The 26,737-nt window shown below is 42.2% G+C and overlaps 1 protein-coding gene across 1 annotated transcript in view; it reads left to right on the top strand.

Annotated features, from left to right (window-relative positions):
- The window catches only part of TOX (thymocyte selection associated high mobility group box), a 417,402-nt gene that overhangs the window by 244,145 nt on the left and 146,520 nt on the right, over positions 1–26,737 (top strand). The window contains exon 3 of the mRNA XM_060243743.1: positions 22,063–22,305. Coding sequence (XP_060099726.1) covers positions 22,063–22,305 — 243 coding nt within the window. The remainder of the gene's footprint in view (positions 1–22,062; positions 22,306–26,737) is intronic.

The following is a 26,737-nucleotide window of genomic DNA, read 5'->3' as shown; positions in this document are numbered from 1 at the left end:
ATTCACTTGGGTGGGTGAGAAGACAGCAAGGATGGTGTGGCACTCACCTAGAACCTCTTTCTACAGCCCATTGTATTTTCCCCCACAACACGCCTTATTCCTAGTATTAAAATAAAATGTGAAGATGTTTATACTAAAATATAAATGGTTATCAGAATTGTCGGCCTTAAAACACATGAAAAATTGCTTTCTCGATCATATGACCTCCCATGGACAATTGAGTATAGCTCCTAATAATATAGTAAAGATAAAAGCCAAGTCACCCAAGAAGGGAACTACAATTCATTGACATCTGACCATTTTTAGAAGCTGTAAAAGACTGATTATTGGATCTAGAGTTCATTTACTGTGTTTAGAAAGAAGTAAACCCACACAGTGTCACTAATCTGGGCATGTGTCACAAATGAATTTTAATTGATTTCTAGACTGCTGGAACTTTTAACATATAGGTCTTACTTGCATATTCAGATATAACTTAGTGCTTATTTGAAATTAGAAATGAGTTTTCACCCTTCACAGATTAGCTGTAGGACCAATAATTTAAATTAATGAAGCAGGATTTACAAGAGGCATAAAGAATTAGTAGAAAAGAATAGTAACTGATTTTTCACATTTGCACTTGTAGTGTGATTTAGGACATATATAGAGGAGGATATATGTGTGTGTTTTCTGGATGAATTGTTGATCAACTGTTTTTTGTGGCTCAAAGAATATGTTTCTTATTTTTATGTTTACCTATAATGTACATATGAGATTTCATATTGAGCAGATAAGCATGAAGAGAAAAAGTATTTTTTTCTTGAAAGACTACACCGCATTATAAACATTAATTTAACACTATGTAATCTGTAATGTGTTCTACACCTCTTATTAGCAGCAGTAGTTGACTTATCTGTTAGGCAATAAAACAAAAATAACAAAAGCTATTATTTTATCATGAAGAAAGCAAACAGATAATCATCCAATCATAAATTGTCAGTTATAAAGTACTGGTATTGTATCTTTCCTGCTTTTAATGCTGGAACTTATTTGCTGCAGATGACAGCAAGTATTCTTTGATAGTTAAGGTATATCTAGTGTAAAATTTCCCTTGAAACACACTGCTTTTGAGGACACATTTTTTAAATATAACAGATAGGTATCAAAAACATGTATTTCTTTCTAGGAAATTATCTAGGACAATAGTAACAGATCAAGGGAAAATTAACCATTGTATTAAATAAACAAGATGCGCTGAGTCTGCCTATGGGTGTTAAAGTATTTTTAAGTAATAATTGTGCAAACCACTCTGAACCTGATCCTTTTGGCAAATGGCTCCTGCAATAAAGTCACCTATTGACCTCTGACCTGATGAAACAATAATGATAATATGCTTTAGATTGATCTAGTTTGTCTCACAATGTCTGGCATCTCAGCAAGCCCAAACTAGTTACTCAAACCAGTCTTCAGCATTGCATTCAAATGATTACTCTATGCAATCCCAGAGGTATTCATTACAGACAAAATTGCTCTTGCTGCCTTGCATACAAGCTGAGTTTTCAATGGGAAATGAAAGGCTGCCTGGAAAAATAGGACACCTAATTAAGTTAAACTACTCTAGCATTTGGCTTGACATCTTCATTACTCAAAATTAAAAAGATGCTTCACTTGAGCACACAAGTTACTATTGTTTATATTGTTGCCTTAAATTGGCGTCTCACACAGAAGTCTGTTTTTCAGAATTATATCTTTTAATAGCTTACATATTTCTTCCAGTTTATAAAAATGTCTGGAGGAGCTACCAGAGGTGCTCATAGTCAATATGCCATAAGTACGAATGGTCTTGTATACAGTTCAGCTACTGTATGACAGTTGGCTTCTTAAAACATACCTCCCTCTTTGTTTTGTAGGTACAAGATACATTATAGATGGATAAATTATTTAAATGTAAATTATTTAAATTAATTCCAGCCATTCTCATCCACATAAATTTCTAAAATAAAACACTGTATTTTCTCCACAAATTGCATGCACTGGACTAGTTTAGGAATTACACAGCTTTTTAAAAAACCTTAAAACTTGGCCTTTTAGAGCCCCATTAGAGTACTGCTTAGCATCTGGCACATTAATGAAAAATAGGACAAATTTGAAAGAAGCAGCCAAAGCATATGAAAAATGGCAGTTTTCTACAATAGCAAAAATATACTTTTGACTGCACTTTGCTTTGTAAGTATTGAGGTTATTGCGCTCTTTTTATTTCTAATATATAACAGGTGATGTGAAGGATGAACTGGTGCTAAAATGGCCTTGGTTTCAGCCTTGATAGCTGGGTTGTCCTTGTATGTCCTATGGTTTCATTGATGTTGAAAAGGAATTGTTCCCAAATCACATCATTCTGGGAAGTAAGGTCTGTGAGGATTAATTCACTGTCTCCCAGGAAAATTTAGTTTCAACTCTTTTAGGCATTGGCAAGATCTAGGAATATTAATGTCAATCTCAATCAGGAAAAAGACCCTTTAAAGGGTTTTATATTAATTTTCTATTAATGTGAATACATTTTCTAATGAACTTTAAAAAGTATATACTTGATGATACATTAATGTATATTTAATATATTTATATGCAAGTCTTACTGGACTGCTCGCAAGTCATTTTTCAAAAATTATAAAAATGATAGTAACAGTAAAATAATAACTAAATGAAACCAGAATAGTCCAGATAAAACCAAGGATAAAATCTAAATGTCTGCAATCAAATTATCATAAATACTAACAACCAAAATATGAAGGTAAAGGGAGAGATTATACCCCCTCAGAATGGAGAGAGAAATTGCTGAATTACAAATTATCATGAAACTCCCCAGAACTGAACAGGAATATTGGGGGTTTTATCTCATTACATATGCTAAACCAACTCTCACAGAGTATAGCTGTGCATCCACAGTGTTCCAATGTATTTCTCTTTTAGAACAGTGTATCAGAATAATGGGGTTTTTTGTGTGTTGACATGCTCAAATGTGGGCTGTTTATCTCATTACATATGCTAACCCACCTTCCACTATACTTTAATGCACCCTGTTTTTCTAATAGCTAACTTCTATTATTTCTTTTTTAGAACAGTGTATCAGAATATTTGGGGGGTTTTTTTGTTTTTTGGGTTTTTTTGTATTGATATACTCAAATGGGGGATATTGGCTGTTTGTCTTATGGCATATACCAACCCATCCTCCACTGTATTTTAATGTCTTCCTTTTTTTCTAATGGCAAACTATAATGGATATTATAATCTCTTGAGAAACCATGCCCTCTATTTAAACTAACAAAGCCAGAATGTTACCTAGATTTATGGCACTTCGCACCTACAACAGCAGTCTGCTTTTTTATCACCCTCCAGTGTTTTTTCAGCCCTGCTTCGTCCTAACATTAACAAACACAGATCCCTGTTTGCAATTCTTTTAATCTGCTAAAAACATTCCCATGATTCTACATTGCCCACTTATATTAAGAATTGCTACTTCCATTCCCATTTTGTCTGATGAAGTCTGCTTAAGAGCATACGAAAGCTTACATTCTGAATAAAACTTAGGAGTCAAGTTGCACCTTTAAGATCAACTTAATTTTATTCAGAACATAAGCTTTCGTGTGCTCTCTAAGCACACTTCATCAGATGAGGAATTTGGTACAGTGAGCAAAGCCACACATACCTGGTAGTCAGTGGCTCAGATTGCAAACTTGTACAAATATTTGTACCAGTTTGCATTCTGAGCCACTGACTACCAGCTATGTATGGCTTTGCTCACTGTACCGGATTCCTCGTCTGATGAAGTGTGCTTAGAGAGCACATGAAAGCTCATGTTCTGAATAAAATTAAGTTGGTCTTAAAGCTGTGACTTGACTCCTATTTTGTTCTACTACTTCAGACCAACACGGCTGTCTACTTGGATGAATAAAACTTAGTTAGTCTTAAAGGTGAACTTGTCTACTGCTTTGTTCTGTTGCTTCAGACCAACACGGCTGCCTACTGGGATCTACCCACTCTGACTGACATCTGTTTATTTACTGAAATATATTAACCATTCCTTTGATTCACTACAGGTTATAATAATTTGCAAACACTATATAAAATTATATCCAAGAAATTTAGTACATAAAATTGGCAGCATATAGAAAAAGTCTCATAAAGTTAAAAACTAATTGCAGCATTTCATATTCTTGAAAAATGCCTTCTGAAACAAGGCATTTAAAACTAATGCCAGAATGGGATAAGATGGATGACCCTGGAGAGGCTGTTCTGTGGTCTTAGCACCTGGACAGAGAAGTCCCTATCTTGTATTGACTCTGTATTTTTAATTATGGAGCTATAAAATGTATCTCCAAGGTGTCTGGGTATGTTCTTAAAATATTCAGGTCCCAGTCAATGTAAGGCTCTAAAAATAAAAACCAGCACTTTGAAATTGTCAAGACAAAATGGGAGCCCAGTGCAACTGACAGAATTAATCAGTTGTAATTTTCTAACTAGTCTTCATGTACAGCATGTTACAGTGGACCAGTCTGAATCAGTGCTTAAGTAATTGTGACCAGGGGTCTTTTATATAGAAAGGGATGCAGGTAGCATATAAATTTAAAGATGCAAAATGCACCACTGCAGATATCTAGCATCAATTGTGAATCCAAGAACTCAAAGCTGAGAGCCTATTAAGGAGGTGGGGTAGTGCAGTCCTGTCTTAACACAGTCAGTGTTCCCTCTTCTGTACAAAATATATTAGCTATCAGCAGTTCTGGATTAATTATCAGTTTGTTGCCCACAGAGAGCTCAAGCTGGTTTCCATCATGTCCCTAGCATAGGATGGTGACAAGATGTAAAACCAATTATTGCCCCCAGATTTAAAGCACAAAACTCCCAATGGCTTCAGCCCAGATGGTCGCTTGCCTACTCTAGTGATCTGAGATTGGAACTAGCACCTGCAAGTTTTTCACAGTTTGGATTGCCAGCCTTTGGGCTGATCTCCAGGAAACAGAAATCAGTTCACCTGGGAAAAAATGGCTGCTTTGGAAAGTGAACTCTATGGCATTATACCTCATTGAAGTCCCTCTCCTCCCCAAACGTGACCTTCGTCAGGTTCTACTCTCAAAATCACCAGTTATTTCCCAACCCAGAGCTGGCAGCCCTTAAGAACATGAAAGAAGCTGTGCTGGATCAGGCAAATGGCCCAATCAGTCCAACACTGTGTTACACAGTGGCCAAAACCCAGGTGTCATCAGGAGGTTCACCAGTGAGGGCAGAACTCCAGAAGTACCCCCAAGCACAAAGAATACAGAGCATCACTGCTTCAGACACACTGTTTCATCCATACCTTGTGGCTAATAGCCACTGATAGGCCTCTGCTCCATATGTTAATCCAATCCCCTCTTGAAGCTGTCTATGCATGTAGCTGCCACCACTTCTTGCCACACGTGTTATTTACTCTTTGGGCAAATAAGTACTTCCTTTTATCTGTTCTAAATCTATTGCTCATCAATTTCATTGAGTGCCCACAAGTTCTTGTATTGTGAGAACGGGAGAAAAGTACTTATTTATCTACCTGCTCTATCCCATACATAATTTAATAAACCTCTATCACTCCTCAGTTGTTGTTTTTCCAAACTAAAGAGCCGTAACCTCTTTAACCTTTCTTCATAGGAAAAGTGTTCCATCCCCTTAATCACTTTAGTTGTCCTTTTCTGAACTTTTTCCAATGCTATAATATCTTTTTCGAAATGCCGGTAACCAGTACACAGTATTCCAAATGAGGCCACACCGTAGATTTATATAGGGGTATTATGATTTGTATTACATAGGGGTATTATGTCTAATTTATTTTCAGTTTCCTTCCTAATGATCATTTGCCTTTTTTATTGTAGTCACACCCTGAATTGAAATTTTCAGTGAGTTATCTACCATAACTCTAAGATCTCTCTCCTGGTCAGTAACTGACAATGCAGACACCATCAAAATGTATTTATAGTTGGGATTTTTGGCTTCGATGTGCATTACTTTGGATTTGGCCACATCCTAATTGCCACGTTGATGCCCACTCATTCTGCCTCAACAGAACACCTCAAAGTCCTCCCTGGTTCTCACCATCCTGAACAACTTAGTGTCATCTGGAAACTTAGCCACTTTACTGCTTACTCCCAACTCCAAATAAATAAAGAACAAGTTAAAAAGCACCAGAGTTAGAGTGTTTTTACATTCAGTTTGATCCACAGTTTTAGAGTCTTCAAATCGCCTGCCACCATTCCACTTTAATTGTTTTCCTTTTACATTTGTGGATTTGCTGCGCTCATTTTGTGTAGCCAAACTCTGTATTTCCTGCTGAAAGCGTTTCAGTTTTGGGGGGTGGTCTCTGATCAGAGGGCAGATGGAATACCAGTGCTTAGTTAAGTGTATATGATTGCTTGGAAATTGTGTCAACACTGCAAAAACAATACAAATTTAAATTACAAGATGAGGCAAGCAATGATATGTAAAATTTTCAAGTGCTGTCAGTTCTCATGCAAATTACTGCACCTTGTGAATTTTGGAGGAGTCTTTTAAAACGCATGAAAGCTTCTACAATACAAGTTTGAAACGCCTGTAGGGAAATGACCGGATCAAAGCTAATTTCGAGAAAAACATTGCAGTTGCAGCACCGGAACTCATCTCACCTAAACAAATGTAGATGCTTCGGGCAGCAATGATGCAGAACAGTTGTGAGAACGTTAGGTAATGTAAAAGGTGAGTTTCCAATGCGGTGATAGAGAATCACAAACTGTCAGTGTAAAAACACCCTTAGTACTGAACCCTGCGGTACCCCACTGCTCACCACCTTCCACTGTGAAAACTGCTCATTTGTAATCACTGTTTCCTCTTCGTTAACCAATTTTTAACCCACAAGAGGACTTGTCCTTTTATCCTGTGACCACTGAGTTTACTTAGAAACCTTTGATGAAGAACTTTATCAAAAGCTTTTGGGAAGCCTAGGTAAATAACATCTATTGGGTCATCCCTGTTCACATGCTCATTTACTGCCTCAAAGAACTCTAAACCTTTGTATGTACATACCCCAGTTCTGTGGAAACTAAAGACACATATATATCATCAATTTGGGGATGTGTTGCTCAATACTTTTTCCAAACACTGATAACCATGTAGCTACATTTACAGTTGTATAATATCTTTTTTGTATTTTGCATTCATTGGGCAAAAATGGACTGTTAATGGACATGTACCTAAGTGAAACAAAAGCAGGAAAACTGCTGAAAATGTATGCATATATACATTCTGTTTCACAAGAGACTGCGGCACAGACTATAGTTTGTATTCAGAAAGAGTCAGGAAGTTCTTGAATTCACACATGGCCTGTCTCCTCCCAGTGTATCCAGAGCCAAGACTGAAAACTTCCTGGTTTGAAATAAGCTGTAGATCTTCATCGTGGTCTCTGTGCAGTCCCACATATGGGTTTATCCGCAGGATCGAGCCCATCTCGGAGAATTCAAAGCAATCCTAAAGCGTTATTTTTGGCGCGCCTTTCCCCTCGTCCCGGGGAGGGGGCAGCGACTGCGCATGCCCAGGGGGAGGCGGCCAACCCACTCAGTTTCTTCTTTACCGCCGTCCGGAAAACACCTATCTCGCTGATCTCCCGCTTCATTGCAGTCCTCTCTGATCTACGTTCCCGTTCCTGATCTACGTTCTTCTTCTTCGATTCCTCTTCTCTTCATTTTGGTATCGTTTAAAAAAAAAAAACCTTTCTCTTTACTTCTTTTTTCGGCCTCTCTCCCCCCCCCCCTCTTTCTGGGCGGATGGAAGGGAAGGGAAAAGAAAAAATTACCTTTAAGAGGTGCGTTCGCTGTTCAGCAAAACTACCGTCTACCGACGGGCACTCTCTCTGCCTTTTCTGCCTCGGGGAGTCTCACCGAACCGACTCGTGTGGGCACTGTAGCCAGTTCGGCAAGCAGGCGAGGAAAAACCGCGCGGCAAGACTCAGAAGCCATTTGCTAGAGTCCTCTCTACGCCCAAATATGGCGCAAGCCGCAACCTCGCAGTCATCGCCGTCTTCCCTACTTCTAAAGGGAACGACTCAGCCGGTTGCTTCCGTGGCTCAGATTCCCAGCAAGCATAAATCCGGCAAACACCATAAGAAGTCTGACGACTCCAAGAAACGGCATCGTACCGAGTCGATCCCGAGGGACCCTTCGACCTCGACTCCGAAGGACTCCTTGAATCCCAAGAAGCAAAAACTGGCTCATAAGACTCTCGAATCCGACGCCGCGATTCGACCTCCCCTCGAACCCGTCGTCATAATTAGGCCTCCTACGCCTCGACCTTCCATGACGGCTGTCGCCTCGGCTTCGACATCCTCCTTGACTCCGGCCATCACGCCGTTGGAGATTGTGCGCATTAGTTCTAGATCTCCATCGGTGCACGAGTCACCTCCAGACCAAATCCTAGGTACCGAGTCCCCGACTTCGACCAGGAGCCAGCACCCGATTCCTCTCCAGGAACGCTTCCGTGAGCTCCCCACGCTACAACCGATCACTTCACCGCTTCAACCGATCACCTCACCGGCATTAACAAGGAACCCCTCAACTCCGAGAGAGCCTCCTCGGCTCCGAGAGGATAGATCCCGAAGTGGACGCAGAGACCGTTACTATTATTATTCACCTTCGAGGTCTAGATCCCCATCTCCTCGCAGATACCACAGATACTATAGATCGCCCTCTTACGGCTCCTACAGACATCGCACCCGAGACGACTTTCGGGCCCGTGAAAACTCCAGACACCGAGAACGAGCTTATTACAGGGATTACTCCCGCGAGCGCGACCGCCCTCGGTACCGAGACCAGTCTCCTCATCAGTACCAAGACCAGTCTCCTCTTCAGCACCGTGACCCCAGGCCTAAACTGCTGTCACCTATCAAGCCGGCACAACCACCTCCACTGGAGCTTCCTGCACCTGAGCAGCTCCGAAAAACTCCAGAGGTTGACACCGTAGATGACTCGGAGGCTGAACAATCCGTATCATCCAATTCCTCAGCTTCAAACCTCCATTCTCCGGATTCAGACATAGCCAAGCCGGCAGACCTCTCTCCTTCCGAGGGCCCTAAGTCATACCTTGACCTTCTATCCAACATGGCTTCATCTCTTAACGTGAAGCTAACCTCAGACGTCCCTCGAGTATCTGACGTGGTCTATGACCTCGTAAATGCAGACCTACCTACGGGATCTTCTTTCCCTATGCTCCCAGTCCATTTGGAAACCCTAAAGGAAGCCTGGGACAAGCCGGCTTCTGTCCCTCCGACGTCCAAGAGAGTTGAGGCGCTATACAAGGTGCATGCACCAGAGTCAAAGTTCCTCTTCAGTCACCCAGCTCCCAACTCTATGATCGTCCACTCTTCCTCTAAATCCAAACAAACAAGGCACTCTGTTCCTCCTGAGAAGGAGGGTAAAAAACTGGATACCATTGGGAAAAAAATTTACTCCCTCACTACTGCGACTACCAAGATCCATAATTACATGGCATATTTTTCCGCTTACGCCTACAACCTTACATCACAACTGAGTTCTTTGGTCACCGCCCTGCCGGAAGCTGCCCAAAAGCAAGCCAATCTTGCCCTGCAGGAACTTTCTAGAGTGAGCAAGCAGCAGATAAATACTGCCCGTCATGCAGCCCAATGCTCCTCCAAGGCATTAGCTTCAGCCATCGCCCTGCGCAGGCACGCATGGCTCAGATCTTCCTCCGTACAACCGGATATCAAATTCAAGATTGAGGATTTACCGTTTGATGGTCTAGGACTGTTTAATGCTACTACGGATGACATACTCACCAAAGTCGACGATAGCAGAAAACGAGCAAAGCGGCTAGGAGTCACCCAGCCACAATCCATTTCCAAACAAAGGCCCTGGAGGCCCAATTACTTCAAACGGTCTAGATCTCCTCGTCAAAATGAGTCCTGGAGACGCAAGCCTACCCAAACTAAGCAGCCATTCCAACAAAGGGCTCGCCCTCAAACCTCAAAGAAGACAACACCCAGCAACAAGCAGTCTCTTTGACTCTCCTGCTTCCCTTCCGACTCCCTTTCTCACCGACATCAGACTTCAGCCGTTCTTCCACAACTGGGAAACCATAACATCCGACTCCTGGGTACTCTCAATCATTCTAAACGGGTACTCAATAGAGTTCAATTCGACCCCAACTCACCGCAGGTTCATCTCTACTCCTCCGTCACCCCATCTTATCCAGGAAGTAGCAACCTTGCTGGCCAAGGGGGCCATAGAACCAGTCCCCCCCCCATACCATCGCACGGGGTTCTACTCCCGCTACTTCCTTGTTCCAAAGAGGGACGGGGGCCTGCGTCCCATTCTAGATCTCAGAAAACTCAATCACCATATTCATCACAAGAAATTTCGGATGGTCACACTCCAATCCATCCTTCCGTTGCTCCCAAGACAAGCTTGGATGGCTTCAATAGACCTCCAAGATGCATACTTTCACCTCTCCATCAGCCATCATCACAGGAGATTTCTCAGATTCGCCATAGGGGATCAACACTACCAATTCCGTGCCCTTCCCTTCGGCCTTTCCACAGCCCCGAGAGTGTTCACCAAATGTATGGCAGTAGTAGTAGCGACTCTGAGACAACAGCGCATCTCCATTTACCCCTATATAGACGACTGGCTGGTCGTCTCACGCTCCAAGGAACAGCTCCAGTCCGATGTCTCCGCGACACTGTCCCTCCTGGCCACTTTGGGCCTTCAAGTCAACACCTCCAAATCGAACCTAACACCTACTCAATCCATTCAATTTATAGGGGCTCATCTTTCGACTCTGTCATGCAAGGCATATCTACCAGAAGACAGAGCACAACACATCATGTCTCTGGCCAGGGACATTATTCTTCATCGCTTCCAGACAGCTTTCACCTTTCAGAGGATGCTGGGCCTCATGGCCGCCACCACCTCTGTGCTCCTGTTTGCCAAGCTACATAAGCGCCCTCTTCAGCTTTGGTTCGTGAGGACCTTTCATCCTCAGCGTCAACATCAGCTCACTTTACTCACTGTCCCGGCTCACATCATTCCGTCTCTCAAATGGTGGACTGTGCGCCATCACCTTCTCAGGGGAATGTCCTTTGCTCGGACTCCTCCCTCGGTGATTGTCACTACGGACGCTTCGAAGTGGGGATGGGGAGCCCACTTACGGCAGCTCACCGTACAGGGCCAATGGACAGAATACGAACGCTCCCTTCACATAAATTGCCTGGAGTTGATGGCAGTCCACAGGGCTCTGCGGTCCTTTCTTCCCTCACTCCACAACAAGCATGTACAAGTCGCATCGGACAACGTTGCAACTGTCTTCTACATAAACCGACAGGGGGGCACTGCTTCCATCAGACTGTGCAAGAGAGCCTTGAGCCTATGGCACTGGAGCATTGCCCACGGCATTTTCCTATCTGCAGTGCATCTACCCGGAGTTCAAAATGCTCAAGCGGACACTCTGAGTCGACATCCCATCAACGATCACAAGTGGTCCATCATCCGCCGTTATCTCCTTCCCGTGTTTCAGGAGTTCGGTACGCCGGACATAGATGCCTTTGCAACGCAAGACAACACTCAATGCCCGCGCTTCTTCACCTGCGGCCAGCCGTCTCCACTGTCAGCAGGGGACGCCTTCCTGCAATCCTGGAACGGCCTAATGTTGTACATGTTTCCACCAATTCCTCTCATCACGAAAGTATTGCAGAAAATCATGACGGACAATGCCAATTGCATCTTAGTGACTCCGTGGTGGCCACGTCAACCGTGGTTTACCACTCTCCTTCTGCTGTCTCACGGTCTCTTTCTCCGCCTCCCGCAGACTCAGGACCTCCTCTCTCAGCAGAGGGGCAGGGTTCTTCATCACAACCCTACTCTCCTCCGTCTTACAGCATGGAGAATCAATTCCTAACTTTCACACCAGAAGTCCGTCATATCATCCTCAATGCTAGGAAACCAGCCACCAGAAAGGCCTATAACCTCAAGTGGAAGCGTTTCTCTAAGTATGCGGAATTACATTCCTTTCAACCTGAGGCGGCCAATATCAATCAGATTTTAACCTACACCCTGACACTCTCCAAAGCTGGACTCTCTCACTCCTCTCTGAAAGTGCACCTGGCAGCTATCTCGGCATTCCATCCTTGCATTGACGGCTCCACTGTATTCTCACACTCCGCCACTAAGGCCTTCCTGAAGGGAATTCTTCACCTTCACCCTCCAATTCGCAAAATACAACCTGCTTGGAGCCTATCCTTGGTCCTCAGTCAGTTAATGAAGCCACCATTTGAGCCAATTGGTTCCATCTCCTTAAACCTTTTGACATGGAAGACTGCCCTTCTAGTAGCCGTCACCACTGGCAAACGAGCAAGCGACATCTGCGCTTTCAGGTCGGACCCTCCGTACACTATTTTCCACCATGACAAGGTGGTGCTGCGCCCTGATCCTGCTTTTTTACCCAAGGTCGTATCGCCTTTCCATCTTGGGAAACCTTCCGTCTTGCCTGCGTTCTTCCAAAATCCTACAGACACAGCCCAGCGCACCCTGCATCACCTAGACGTACGCAGAGCTCTGGCCTTCTACATCGAAAGGACTAAACAGTTCCGACAGGACAATAGACTCTTTGTTTCTTATGCTACCCATAATCAGGGTGCCAGAATCTCAACTCAAAGATTCTCCAAGTGGATTACCTCCACGATATCTTTATGCTACGAACTGGCTAAGCAGCCCGTACCTGAGCATTTGCGAGCTCACTCTACCAGAGCTGTCGCAACCTCAACAGCCTTCTGTAAGGGCGTTCCGATGGAGGACATTTGCGCTGCTGCGGTCTGGTCGTCCCCATCTACCTTCGCCTCGCAGTACGCTCTTGACGTTCGTGCCCGGCGTGACACATCCTTTGGGCAGGCTGTGCTGAGATCAATCTTCGACTAAGTCATCTGCGGACTTTGTGAGTACAAATTTATTCTACTTATTCTACTCTAACTTGCAGATCTTCTTTACAGATCCAGCACCCGCCTCCTGCAAGGTAGCTTGCCAGTCACCCATATGTGGGACTGCACAGAGACCACGATGAAGATGGATAGGTTTCTTACCTGTAACTGATGATCTTTGAGTGGTCATCTGTGCAGTCACACATACCCACCCAGCCTTCCCCGCTGCTGGACTATCATATCATTTCACTTTGTACACCTACCCGGCGGCGGAAAGAAACTGAGTGGGTTGGCCGCCTTCCCCTCGTCTGGGCATGCGCAGTCGCTGCCCCCTCCCCGGGACGAGGGGAAAGGCGCGCCAAAAATAACGCTTTAGGATTGCTTTGAATTCTCCGAGATGGGCTCGATCCTGCGGATAAACCCATATGTGTGACTGCACAGATGACCACTCGAAGATCATCAGTTACAGGTAAGAAACCTGTCCTTCTTTGTGACATCCTGTGGAATACTTCTACTGTAGTTCTTCACTACAACTCAGGATTCTAAATCAAAGTGATATCAAGATTTAAAATAGCTGTTAAGAACATAAGAGAAGCCATGTTGGATCAGGCCAATGGCCCATCCAGTCCAACACTCTGCGTTACACAGTGGCCAAAAAACCCAAGTGCCATCAGGAGGTCCACCAATGGGGCCAAAACTCCAGAAGCCCTCCCACTGATGTCCCCCAGCACCAAGAATACAGAACACCCCTGCCTCAGACACAGGGTACTTTCGCACACACTAAATAATGCACTTTCACTATTTGCACTATTTGGCTTCCGACAACTGCCAGAGGAGCCACACTCTTTCCCTTCCTCTGCTCCTCTTACCTCTGAAAACTTTCCGTCCCCGAACCACTTCACCCAGCGCATCCCGGGAGCAGCCTGGCGCTTGAAGGTTGCCTTCCATGACACAATGATGGCCGGCCACCAAGAGAAGCCTTTGATTTTGCCCCAGATGAGCTTCCCGATCCTAAAATCCTTCCCGTCCTGGTATTCCTGTTTATAGGCAATGTCTTAATGTATGTAGTTTGTATGTCACTGCAAACTGGTTTCTTTCTAACCAGGAAGTCTTCAGTCTTAGGTCCATGTGCAAGGGAATAAGTCCACTTACCTGTCCTTCATATACAGTGCCCAGCTGTGAAAACCTGAGGAGCAGTGTACACTTCTCATTAAGGGGGGTGGAGTGGAATGGTGGGATAAATACTATCTTTATTAACAATTGATGTGGATTAGGCATGTTTCAGTACTAACCAGAAACGTTTTTTTTTTTTAATTTGCAACATGTCAAAACCTATGCAATGCATATGAGCACTTCAATTTATGCTAATGAGGCATCTCCTGGTATTTGCATTCAGTATATAGATGTATAGTGAATATCTATGGAGCATAATATCTTGATTTCTGGTTTAGAGTCAAAGACGCTAATGAGGCAGCTGACAGGTTAAATGTGGTGTATAATGTTCTTGTTTGTACAGGAGCATTTTATAACATTTGATCTTTTTTGTAGTAGTTTGGCTGCTACATTGTTTTCAATAGCAGCGTCATCTGAATAATGTTCTAGAGTTTCATTACAGCACAACTTTGACTTCTGACAGTCTGATTTTAAATAATTTTAAAATTGCTTTAATGTGGTGGCAGCATCCACAGAAACAACCAGTAGATGTAGTCATATCTAGTTTGGATCTTAGTTTTAATGTTTCACAGTAACTAAGGTTTCTCTCTGTTTTAATGAATATAAAATATCACTGTTACATCATGTTTATAAAATATCATTGTTACATCACTATATAAAATTAAGGAAATGTGGAATAATAATAATAATAACATTTTATTTATATCCCGCCCTCCCCACCGAATCAGGCTCAGGGTGGCTAACAGCATTTCATACAATGTTATACAATGGGTATTAAAAACAACATTAATCTTAAAACATTCTAGTTATAAGTTAAAAATCAACATTTCTGGTGCTATTCTATCAGCAAATATGATGGCAAGTCACTTTAAGCGAATCCATCGATCATTCAATCGGCAAAGGCCATCTTAAAAAGGATGGTCTTGCAGGCCCTGCGGAACTGTTCAAGGCTCTGCAGGGCCCGCACTTCTTCCGGGAGCTGGTTCCAAAGGTGTGGCGCTGCAATAGAGAAGGCCCGTGTACGAGTATTTTGAGTTTTGCCTCCTTTGGCCCGGGAATAGTCAGCTGGTTCTTCCCCGCTGACCTCAGTGCTCTCTGGGGTTCATATGGGGAGAGATGGTCCCTTAGGTAGACAGGTCCTCGGCCATATAGGGCTATTAAGGTAATAACCAGCATTTTGTAACGAACCCGGTATATAACTGGCAGCCAGTGCAGTCTGCGCAGGCCCGACCGTATGTGCTCCCACTTCGGGAGCCCTAATAACAACAACAATGTGGGTTGGATCCAACCAGATTTTCTCTTGCTGAAAAGAAAGTAGGTGTCCCCCTCAAAGATGGCTGTGCCAAGGCTCATGGAACCTACATGCACTAAAGCCATGTGAAACAGATACTGTGCTAAGGAGAAATTGGGTAAGATTGAACAAAAAAATAGGCTGAATCCAATCCAGTTTGCTTAATTAACACACTTTATTTTATTTAGGGGACTTTGAAATTAGTTTTAAAATCATTTTTGCAGCAGTCAACATTTTCTTAGTTGGCCCTATAGTGAAAAATTAATGCTTTGCTTGAAGTACTGCCCTTTTATCTAATGTGAATTAAAGAAATTGATGAACAATACAGGAGAGCAATGCTGTACCTTCTGTAGCAATGTGTGCTTGATAACTTCTCTTTGATAAATTAATATATTGTGTATTTTTAAAATTATTGTGATTTATTGCTTCTGTCTACCCAATGAAGAAATGCAAACAAAAAAATGTTTCCAGCATCACTGAATTGAACACATCAGTGATGCTGTTGGACAATTCTTGCTGAAAATAAAGATGATTTATATTATAGACTGAAAGTCTGTACATTAATGCTTTCCAGTTTCATAGTGTCTAGATTTCTTTTTCAAAGACAGAAATGCTTAAGAACAGTAGGTTCTTCCACTGAGATATTAAGAGTGAAAATGCAGATTCTCATAATTGCCACTGTCCATTATGCATAGTTTTCCAGGATGTCAAAAAGTAAATAGTGGGTTTCATCTTTTGACGAGGTTCTTGCTCTCAGCAGCATGTTTGCTAATTCCAATGAAAGCGCTGTGCAATTGGGCACAAGATAAAAGACTCACTATTTAAGGTACTGGGAACTGGTCATTGATTTTTAAGAGTATTGAACTGTGGTTCGTTACCATCAGTTGAACTCATAAGTCTTTCAGTTACACATGTTCAAAATAATTCTTAATAATTTGAATGAGGGAGATAAACTACCCTTAGGAATCAGATTTCCATCCACAGAATGCTAGCAAACAGAATTAATTTCATTAGGGTTTGTAGAATCTTTCGGGATCAAGTGCCGTGTTCTACTGGAGAAAGTTTTCCTTCCAGAATTAATTTCAATCAGGTAGTTAGCTTTAGATTAGACTCCAAAAAACAGTAACAAAATAAGCGAGACAATCTCCATGTAAACCCAAAGGGGAAAGGTAGAGTTAGAAGTTTTAAATAAATAAAAATACTTTTTATTTCAGCAACAAAGTATAAAGGCATCTTTTACAGCCCTGTTTAATAGATTATAGCTTTATCAGACCCATAGCTACAGGAGAGCCAGGCCGCTCTATTAAAAAAAAAACCCTTTCCCTCTGTAGGGCCCCTCTATTGGCTACGAGCCTGTTCCTTACTCTCAAGCCGAAATAAAAGCCAAGGAACTTGGAATCCAGGGACAGCACCAGCATCCTCTTGCTCTACCGCCACTCCCACCCCTCCCTCCCCGCCACTTGTGTAGCAGCCCAACTGCCGCTTTTGCAGCAAAGCGTATCTGTGCTGTAAGGGAGGGGGAAAGAGAGCAAGCAAGAGAGAGAGAGCAGGAGAGTGGCAGTAAGAGAGAAATCTTCAGTGAAAGCGAGAGAGTGCACACGGCAGTGGGAGAGAGCGACAGCGATAGCAAGGGAGTGCGAGAACAAGAGAGCGGCAGTGAGAGGGAGAACAGCAAAGAGAGAGAGAGAATGGAAGTAAGAGGGGGGGAGAGTGAGAGAGAGAGAGCTGAGGCCGGGTGGGGTGGCCACTGGAGGGAAGAAGCAGCCAAGCCACAGCCAAGCCAAAGAGCTCCCACACCAGTTTTTTTTTCTTCCGGCCCCTCCACCCAAAATTTTCTGGCTATGGGGCTGAGTTTTATATTTCAGACTGTAATTACTCTTGCTTAGCTGCAGGCTGTGTGAAGCTTTGGGTTACCTGCCTCCAGGTGGGTCCTGGGGATCTCCCACTTTTACAACTGATCTCCAACTGGCAGAGATCAGCTCCCCTGGAGAAAATGGCTGCTTTGAAGGGTAGACTCTATGGCATAATACCATGCTGAGGCCCCTCCCCATACCCCACCGTCTCCCTGATCCACCCCCAAAGTCTCCAGGTATTTTCCAACACAGACCTGGCAACCCTAGTAAAACTGTTTAAATTGTGTACTGGTCTAATGTTGTTGTTTTTTTTTAAACCAAATTAATTCATTTTCTAAATTAATGCATCTTCTGAACTTAGAATATTGTAGGCAGGTATTCTTCTGGTATTTTTAATATTTTATTTTCCCTAACAGATGCATAAATTATGTGCCTTACAGTGTTTCACTAGCGATAATAAGTACAGAACCCCAGTTCTCACACCAAAGACTTCTAACAGACCAATCCTAAGCAAGACTACTCTAAATTCTATTAAGGTCTATTCAATGGGGCTTACTCCCAGGAAAGTGCTCTTAGGATTGCGCTGCTAATGTGCCATTCTTTCAATATGCAGCGCTGCTAATGTGCCATTCTTTCAATATTAAGACCAGTGCTACATTTGCTAACTACTGGGTTGGATCTAGATTATATTGACAATTTCTACTAATTCTGTCTTCCTGCTGCAGTCACACACATACACCCCATCATTTTTCACTATATCCTAGGAACAGCATTTTCAAAATCAGTGGACTGGGAGAACCAAGAGAGGTCTGTTGTGTTAATGGAAATCTTTGTCTTCCCCACTTTAAAAAGCAGAATTTTTTAAAAATGGGTTAAATGTATGCTAAAGGAAAAATTACTACCCTGAAATAGGTTATCAATAACAGTTCAAAGTAGCTGCAGAGAAAAATTTGTCCATATGGTGTTAAGTTAATATATAACAATTATATACACATAGTTGCAGTAAAATGAAATCCTGATTGTCATCAATGCATTTGAGAATGAAATCATAGCAATTAAGAATAAATATATGCCCAGCAAATCAAAATATAATGATAGCTCTGTTATTGAACAGTGTGGCACAGATGGAAAGAATGATCTAATTATATAGGAAACTTGTGGAGAAGTATTAAGATAATCAGTTAGGTTTTACTTCTGACAAAAGTCGGTTTTAGAAAGGTCTTAGTTAAAATGTTGTATTCCTGTTTTTCCTCTTTTGCCACATAGTGTTAAGAGTTAGTTGGAATGTCCTGTTTCTTCTATAAGAAGGAAACTGTTGAGGTCATTTGTTTGTTTTCACTCAGGGAGGAGACATGGGCTTTGGGTAAGAATCACTGCCTTTTTAAGACAAGTGTTAAACCCTATCTTACAAGCAAGTGTCCAAGTCAAACCTGAAAGCCATGTAACAGAAAGAATGCAGGTGGAACTGATAAAGTGCCCCAGGTCTTCTCCACTGGACACAGTGGATTTTCTTCCAGTCCTCTGAGCTTGAACTGACAATGCAAAGTCATCCTCATATCTCCCCTTAATGCCAGTGGGCATTTAAAGGTAAGTTAGTGGAAGATAGAAACACTTAGTGCGTAGTCCTTAGTACTGTGGTACCATTTCACTGGTTGGTGAGAACAGAAGGAGATCTGTGTATACTGTTCCTTGTGGCTTTTTAAAGGGCAGAGACAATGCTGTGGAGCTGAGTTAGGATAAAACAAATTGACTGAAAGCCTGATATACAGGAGAGACAATCCAGTGAGTACCAGTATTAGCACTTTTACTAATTTAATTTAATTAATTTTAAAACTTAAGCAGAATTTTAATTAAAATGTTTATAATGTCTAAATGTAATTTTATCTATTTCTGTATAACTAAATCTGAATTATGTTGTTAGCCGCCCTGAGCCTGCTCCGGCGGGGAGGGCGGGATACAAATAAAATTTTGTTGTTGTTGTTGTTGTACCAAATGGTTCATCTAGGATGTGCACTGGTGTTTATGCCATTCAGGAATGTTAGAACATGCCTGTCTTTGATTTTCAGCAGTTCTTAAATCAATGTGACTTCAGGCATAACATTCTTATGGTGTTGAAATGCTGCTACAATAATGTCAAAAGCTACCCCCCACCACCTCCATCACAACATAGTTTAGGTAATTCACAGAAGAACAAAGAACAGTTGAGACCGGTGATCCATGAGCAAAGATTAATCAAGCAATTTTTTAAAAAATCTGGATTTAAAAAAAACGATTATCCTTTTACTGATATCCAGTATAACTCACTATTGTTCACAAAATTGTTACTTCTTTCAGTCATTTACCATCTATCTAATTAACTCTACCAGCTAGTATAGAATCAGAAGCTGCTTTCATATTTGTGAATGGTTTTACACAGATTTGAATGTCAAATAGTTTATTTTGAATTTTCATTTGTGATGTGGTAACAAATATGTAAAAGTGATGGGTGTATGGAAGTACTTTTTTCACACAGATTGGGAACCAAGAGTGTAAATGGCCTGTTTCTAGGTTCCATTCAGTTATTGGGACTATATGCATGGTTTCCACCCACCTTATTGGGAACCAGAAGGCAGTCCCAATTTGATGATTAGCACACATAGCATGATTTTTTTGTTTGTTTGGATAGGAAATATAAATGTAGGTGCAGATGGATATGCTTTTTTTGTTTATTCTCCATATGTTGTAATAGTGCAGTTCACAATCATTGCTAGAATTAGTGACTGATTTTCACCTTTTGCACAATTGTATGCTACTTATATTTATTTATTATTTATTTAGTGGATTTTTATTCTGCCCTACTTCGCAAACAGACTCAAAAAAGATTACAACAAAAATAGAACAATTGCAAAAAATAAAACATAGCAGTTAAAACAATTAAAACCACGATTTCAGAGCAGGAGACAAAATTGATTGAATTAAATAGTTTCAAGCTGGTACCAGTAAATCAGAAGGATGACATCAAATTTTGATTGGGGCAGCTAAAGATGAAAGACTTCAGCAAGGGAGGTTGATTTAATTTAATTTGGACGTCCGCTCCCTCATTTGAAGGCCTGGTGGAACACCTCCGTTTTGCAGGCCTTGCAGAACAGTAACAGATTTGGCAGGGCCTTGATCTATAACAGGAGCATATTCCACAAGGCTGGGTCCAGGGCAGAAAAAGCCCTGGCTCTAGTTGAAGCTAGGCAGACATCACTTCGGCCAGGGACAACCAGCAGATGTTGATTTACTGAGTGTAAAACCCTTCAGAGCACATATGGGGAATGATGATCTGTCAGATACATCGGTCCCAGACTGCATAAGGCTTTGAAGGTTAATACCAAAACCGTGAAGCCAATCCGGTACTCCATAGACATTTTGCACAAGCTGGAGTTTCCAGATTAGCTCCAAAGGCAAGCACTCATAGAGTGAGTTACAGTAATCCAGTCTGGAAGTGACTATTGCATGGGTCACTGTAGCTAAATCCTGAGGAGAGAGGTAGGTCGCCAGCTGCCTGATCTACCGAAGATAATAAAAGGCCAACCTGGCAACTGTGGTGACCTGGGCCTCCATAGAAAGTGAGGCATCCAGGATCACTCCCAGGCTCTTCACCTCCTGGGCCGAGCACAAGTGGTATGCTGTCCAGGGCTGGGAACATGACACCACTCCACCCCAGCTCAGGTACAGGACCTCCATCTTCATTAGATTTAGCTTCAGCCAGCTTTGCTGCCACCCACTCATGGCTCCCAGTGCCTCATCCAGATGGTCCAGGGTGGAGTCTGGGCAGCCATCCATCAACAGATAGAGCTAGGTGTACACGTATGCAGTTTACATGTACATATATTTTATATTCATTGTATATATACAATGTATATAATTTATGCATATAATATATAATATTTAATGCCGAACATATATTTTAAAAGCAAATATGATGCAAGGAAATAGTCAGAAAACTGTGTGAAATAAAGATTCACTTGTTTGTTTTGCACAAGGGATATGAAAATGAGTTTTCAAGTCATTGCAGCAGGGAAAGGAGATTTGATGGCATCTCTAGTTAGATCCAGTCATCATTCTCTCCAAAAACAAATGATTGGCAATGGCTAATTGATGATATCACCAATATATTTGACCAGCACATAGGTACAAAGAATTGACATATATACCCTCAGCATGTATATTGCTGAATCAAGGCCATACAGTATTTTCATAAGTACCTTCTATTTCTAGGTTAATTTGTTGCTTCTAGTATAGCAGATCGAATGTATTAGTTTTTTGTACACCTTCGAGCAACATGCAAGAACAAGATTTCTTTTCCCCTTCTATTATTTTTGCTCTTGAGTGGCAAGAAAGTCTTATGAGGGTCTTTTTGATCCAGTGTTAATTTTGTAAATTGCATTCCTCTTTCCCATTTCCCATGAAAAAGGTATTCAACCCAATGAAGACTCTTAGAAAATTGTAATGGGGCCCTTGAATTCAGCCGCTGGGGAAAGAAAAGCTATCTAATGGAAGCTGTGAAAATATCAAAGGTTTTATGCCTTTGAGGCAATTTTTATTTCACACACAGTAAAAAAAAACTCCTTTATTACAATGTATGAGTGTTTAAAATGGTTTCTCTTGTGCAGCCTACTGCTAAATGCTATATATGGCATTGGGTAAGGGGTGGTGCTATTTGTTTAAGGGTCTCAGTGCTTTTTCTTAGTCTGATGTTTTTAATCCTGTTCTGTTTTAAAGCTCAGACATTTTAATTGATATTACTTTTGATCTTTCTACAGGCTTTTCCTGGTCCAAGCCTTGAAAGTGAAGATTTTAACATACCTCCCATCACTCCTCCTTCGTTACCTGAACATTCACTGGTACATTTGAATGACACAGAATCTGGTTATCCTTCTTTGTGTCACCCAGTCAACCATAATGGCCTGCTTCCTTTCCATCCACAAAACATGGAACTACCTGAAATCACAGTCTCCAATATGCTTGGTCAAGATGGGACACTGCTTTCAAATTCACTCTCGGTGGTAAGCCTTTTATATTTCTAGTCTTCTTCAAAAGTCTGTTTCATGTATTCTCGTGGCAATTTATATCTTTTACTGTTCTGTGGTTCACCAGTACAGATTTGAAGGATTACATCTAGTGTCCAGTAAACCTGTGTTCACACAAAGTGTGTTCCTTCATTTTGACAATAATATGGTCCTAAGCAGCTATCTTTTTCTGTACTTGCTTCACAGAGGACTTCTCAACACTGGAACATGTGTAAAACACAGACCTAGTACTGATTTTTCTTGTGCATTATACTTCCACAAACTTTTTATTCTAATGTTTCATGTACTGATAGAAGGGTTTGAGGATAAGATTGTACATTTTAATTTTTTGTTATTGTGGATCAGAGTTGTACCATTTATTTATTCATTTTTCGTATTTATATCCCACCCTCCCCGCCAAAGCAGGCTCAGGGTGGCTAACAACACTGAATATCAACAATAAAACCATAAAGCAGTAAAAAAGTTACAACAATATCAGTTAAAATTAAACAATTGCAATTTAAAATACTAAACAATTATAAAACAGCAGTTTTGGTGCTAAGTTCCATACCATGATGTTAAGCAACTCTGTACTTTAGTTGAAGGCCATTCGAAATAATGTTGTTTTGCAGGCTTTGTGGAATTAGGCAAGATCCCGCAAAGCTCTAACATCATCTGGGAGTTGGTTCCACCAGTGGGGGGCCACAATAGAGAAGGCTCGTTCTTTGGTAGCCTTCAGTCTCGCCTCCCTCGGCCCGGGTATTTCTAATAGGTTTTGTGATCCAGATCTAAGTACCCTCTGGGGAATGTATGGGGAGAGACGGTACCTAAGGAAAACAGGTCCTCGGCCATATAGACTGTCTATTCTATTGGGCTGACAAATTATTTCTAGTCATTCTGAGAACTTCTTCAGTTTACTTAGATTTCAACTCAGGAATGAAGTAAATTATCCTAGCTTTACATAAAGGAAAGTGATCTGAATTACATGAAGGGACATAACAACCACTGTAAAAGTACCTGAAGAAGATAAGGGTAGCACTTGGCACTTCAATAAAGTGCTCCAGCAGTGTTTCATTGACTTGACCTCTTCTGTACTAAGGTTAGAGTTTGGAAGCTAAGTGTTCTCTTAAGTGCTGAAGTTTCATATCTGCCTCTTGCAAAGGAATGAGAACAAAGGAACTTTGAGCGCTTGTATATTATCAAACTGAGCAACTGGAGGAAGAGAAAGTAGCTAAAGGCCAAGTGGTATAACTAGTCAAGCTTCTTTTGGAGTCTTAAGGTAGAACAGGAGAGAGAAACTCATAAGGGTGAAAAAAGTCTTTGGAATATGTTGTTTGTTGAATGAGTTCTAGTTAGGTTTGGTTTGGAGCTGGCACATCTTTTTATTTTTATTACTCAGTCCTTTAAAAACTATAACTGGTAGCTTTTGCTTCAGTTTTCTTCTAAAGCACAAGTTTCTTTGCATTCAGAACCTAGCAGTGTTTTTTTCTGTAATAGTGAAGAAAGTTTAAAATCCCTGAGAGTGCTTCAGTAAACACCAACTTCTTTGCTATACTGGGTTTTGTTTGTTTGCAAAGTGCTATAATTGTTGTTATTGCCCCATTAAAAATGTGAATTAGCTACCCCAGGGGTGTCAAACATGCGGCTGGGGGGGCCAAATCAGACCCCTGCAGGGCTCCTATCAGGCCCCTGAACCACTGGCTGTCATCTGCTTCCTTCTCCCTCTCTCTTGCTTCCTTCTGCATCACAGCTTGCTTTGCCAGACTTTCTCGATCGCATAGGAGCTACAGAGCAAAGCCTCTATTTTCTCCATTGGCTGAGGTTTCTCCCTTGGGGAGCAAGGGAGGAGGAATAGCTTACTTTGCCAGGGTCTTTCAATTGCACAGCAGAACTACTGAGCCAAGCTTCTCTCCCTTCTATTGGCTGAGGCTCCTGCTCTTCCTCCTCCCCTAGGGAAGGAAGGAAAGTGCCAAAGTTTCCTTTGCCCAGTTCCCTGGATCACGTATCTGCCTCTTGCAAAGGAATGGGAAAGAACTTTGAGCACTTGTAGATTATCAAACTGAACAAATGGAGAGATATAAAGAAAGTACCTTTAAGTCCAACAGTGCTAATGTTTTAAGCATGTTTTATTTTAAACTTTTAAAAAAATCTTTGTGTTTGTCTTGTGTTCTTTAGAAAGTTTATTTCTCTGTTACCTGACATTACATTTTATGACACACATGGCCCGGCCCGGCAAGGTCTCATTTATCTCAGATATGGCCCTCAAAACAAATGAGTTCAACACCCCTGAGCTAGCCCTTGCAACATAGTTCCCTTTAAGTGTGCATTTGTGAGTAAAACCACACAGATTTCTTCCCCTGGACACATAGCATCTCATCCTGAATGCAGGGATACTTCCTCTGGTGTGCCTTGCCCTCCTGCTTAGCTGGTATCTGAGGGCAGGCAGTATTGACTGTGTGTGCCTTGTAAACAGATGCAGCATGCAGGAGAAATCAGTCACATTGCTACCAGAAATGGGAGGCAGGCAGGCACTCCCCCAGCCACCTTTTGTGAATTGGGGGAGGGCTAACTGAAGAGATAGCTCCTTGTACAAATTGTGCTAAGCACTCACTGGTGGGCTCTGGTTGAGGTGGACTGGAAGCTGGAGTCCCATTTCTTCTCTGCTCTCTGGAGCAGGCACCAGAGAAGGCACGTAGTTTGGTAGTTTGCAAAGTTTGCAAGTTGGTAGTTTGCAAAAAGTGCTCTGCTGCTCAGTCAAAGTAGCCACATCCCTCTTTGTGTGGCTTTTCATTTGCAACCATAAATTGAACCTTAATTTCTTTCCTTAACTGTTTCCCCAGACGTTGTTTAGCCACTGCTGCTCCAGCTAGCAAAGTGAAACTGACCCATCTGGGCAAATTGATTTTGGCAGGTAAAATCTGTGATGGGTCCTTTGGTTCAAATGTGGGCATGTGGTTTCATTTGGCTGCTGTTGCTTGGCATTTTGCGTGCCAAAAGGGGTTCTGTGTTGTGCACAGTGTTTGAATGGACCTGTTTCGTCTTGCTCCCTTTTCTCCCACCCACCATTTTTCCTAGCAAAGTTTGTAACTTCTTCCAGATCCACATTTTGATTTCAACAACTGTGTTACAAATCAGGGTTGGGGGAGGTTGTGATCCTGCTTTGCAAGTCTGGGCAGAGAAGGCTGTGTGTCTCTGGACTACCTGAATGCACAAGACATTTCCTTCTGTGTTTGCAACCTATTCCAACTGAAAACATTGACTCAGTGTGCAGCAGTGAAAAAGGCAAATTCTTAGCTGGAGTTATTCAGATGGGGATTGCAAATATAACAACTAATATTGCAATGCCCTTGTATAGAGGTATGGTGCTGCCTCATTTGGAATACTGTGCAGTTTTGGTTGCCATGTCTTAATCATATTGTACTGTGCAAAGCCCTTTCAACACTGGCATTACATCTTGTCTTGTGACGTGCTGCTATAATGGGCAATATACAAACTCCTAAGAATTCAAGACGGGGTTAGATAAACATATGGAGCAGAGGTCCATCAGTGGCTCTTAGCCACAGTGTGTGTGTGTGTGTGTGTGTGTGTGTATATATGTGTAAAAAAATTTTGGCTACTGTGTGACACAGAGTATTGGAATGGATGGGCCATTGGCCTGATCCAACATGGCTTCTCTTATGATCGTCTTCGTGGTCTTTGTGCTTCACACTCATGGGATAGAGCGCCTGTGCCGATCCCCGAATCGGTACCTAAAAAGCCCGAGATTTTTTTGCGCTTGGCACCAGTGGGCATGCACAGGCGTCCCAGTACACATGCTCACCAGTGCCAGTGCGAGGATCCCACCATTTCCTTTCTGACTGCTGCGCTGAGAGGATCTCCTTTCGTGTCCCCAGTCGGTAAAGTAATTTTTGGATTGCTTCTACCTATTATATATAGCCCATTTGTTGTTTTCTTAGTTAGTAGTTAGTAGTTAGCTGTTAGTTAGTTAGTTAGAAAAAAAAGAGTTGTTGTTGTTGGACTTGCCCTTCGGGGCTTAGTTTCCCCCCGTTTTTCCCCTCAGAGGCTTTCCTGAGCGGGTTTTTTCCTTGCGTCTATGGAAAGACGTTGGGGGTTTTTTAAGAGGTGCCGATCCTGCGGGAAGAAGATTGCCCCCCCCCCTTGACGGCCATTCCCTCTGTCTCCTCTGCTTGGGCGAGGGGCATCGTGTGGATTCTTGTTCTCATTGTTTGAGCTTCTCCAAGCAAACGTGCAAGAATCGAGCAGCGGGGCTTTCAGCTGCATTGGTCAAATTGGCACTTTGGCCGCAGAAGATGGCATCGGGCCCGTCGGTACCAATGGAAGAGACCACGGCCCCCACGGTCGCTTCGGCTGATACATCGCCGATCAGGACCGAGATGCCTATTGAGCGCGAGCGTTCCACAAAGCATCC

This window comes from Heteronotia binoei, chromosome 7, assembly GCF_032191835.1.
Source record: "Heteronotia binoei isolate CCM8104 ecotype False Entrance Well chromosome 7, APGP_CSIRO_Hbin_v1, whole genome shotgun sequence".
Taxonomy (NCBI): Eukaryota; Metazoa; Chordata; class Lepidosauria; order Squamata; family Gekkonidae; genus Heteronotia; species Heteronotia binoei.
This window is presented reverse-complemented; position numbering and strand designations above follow the sequence as displayed.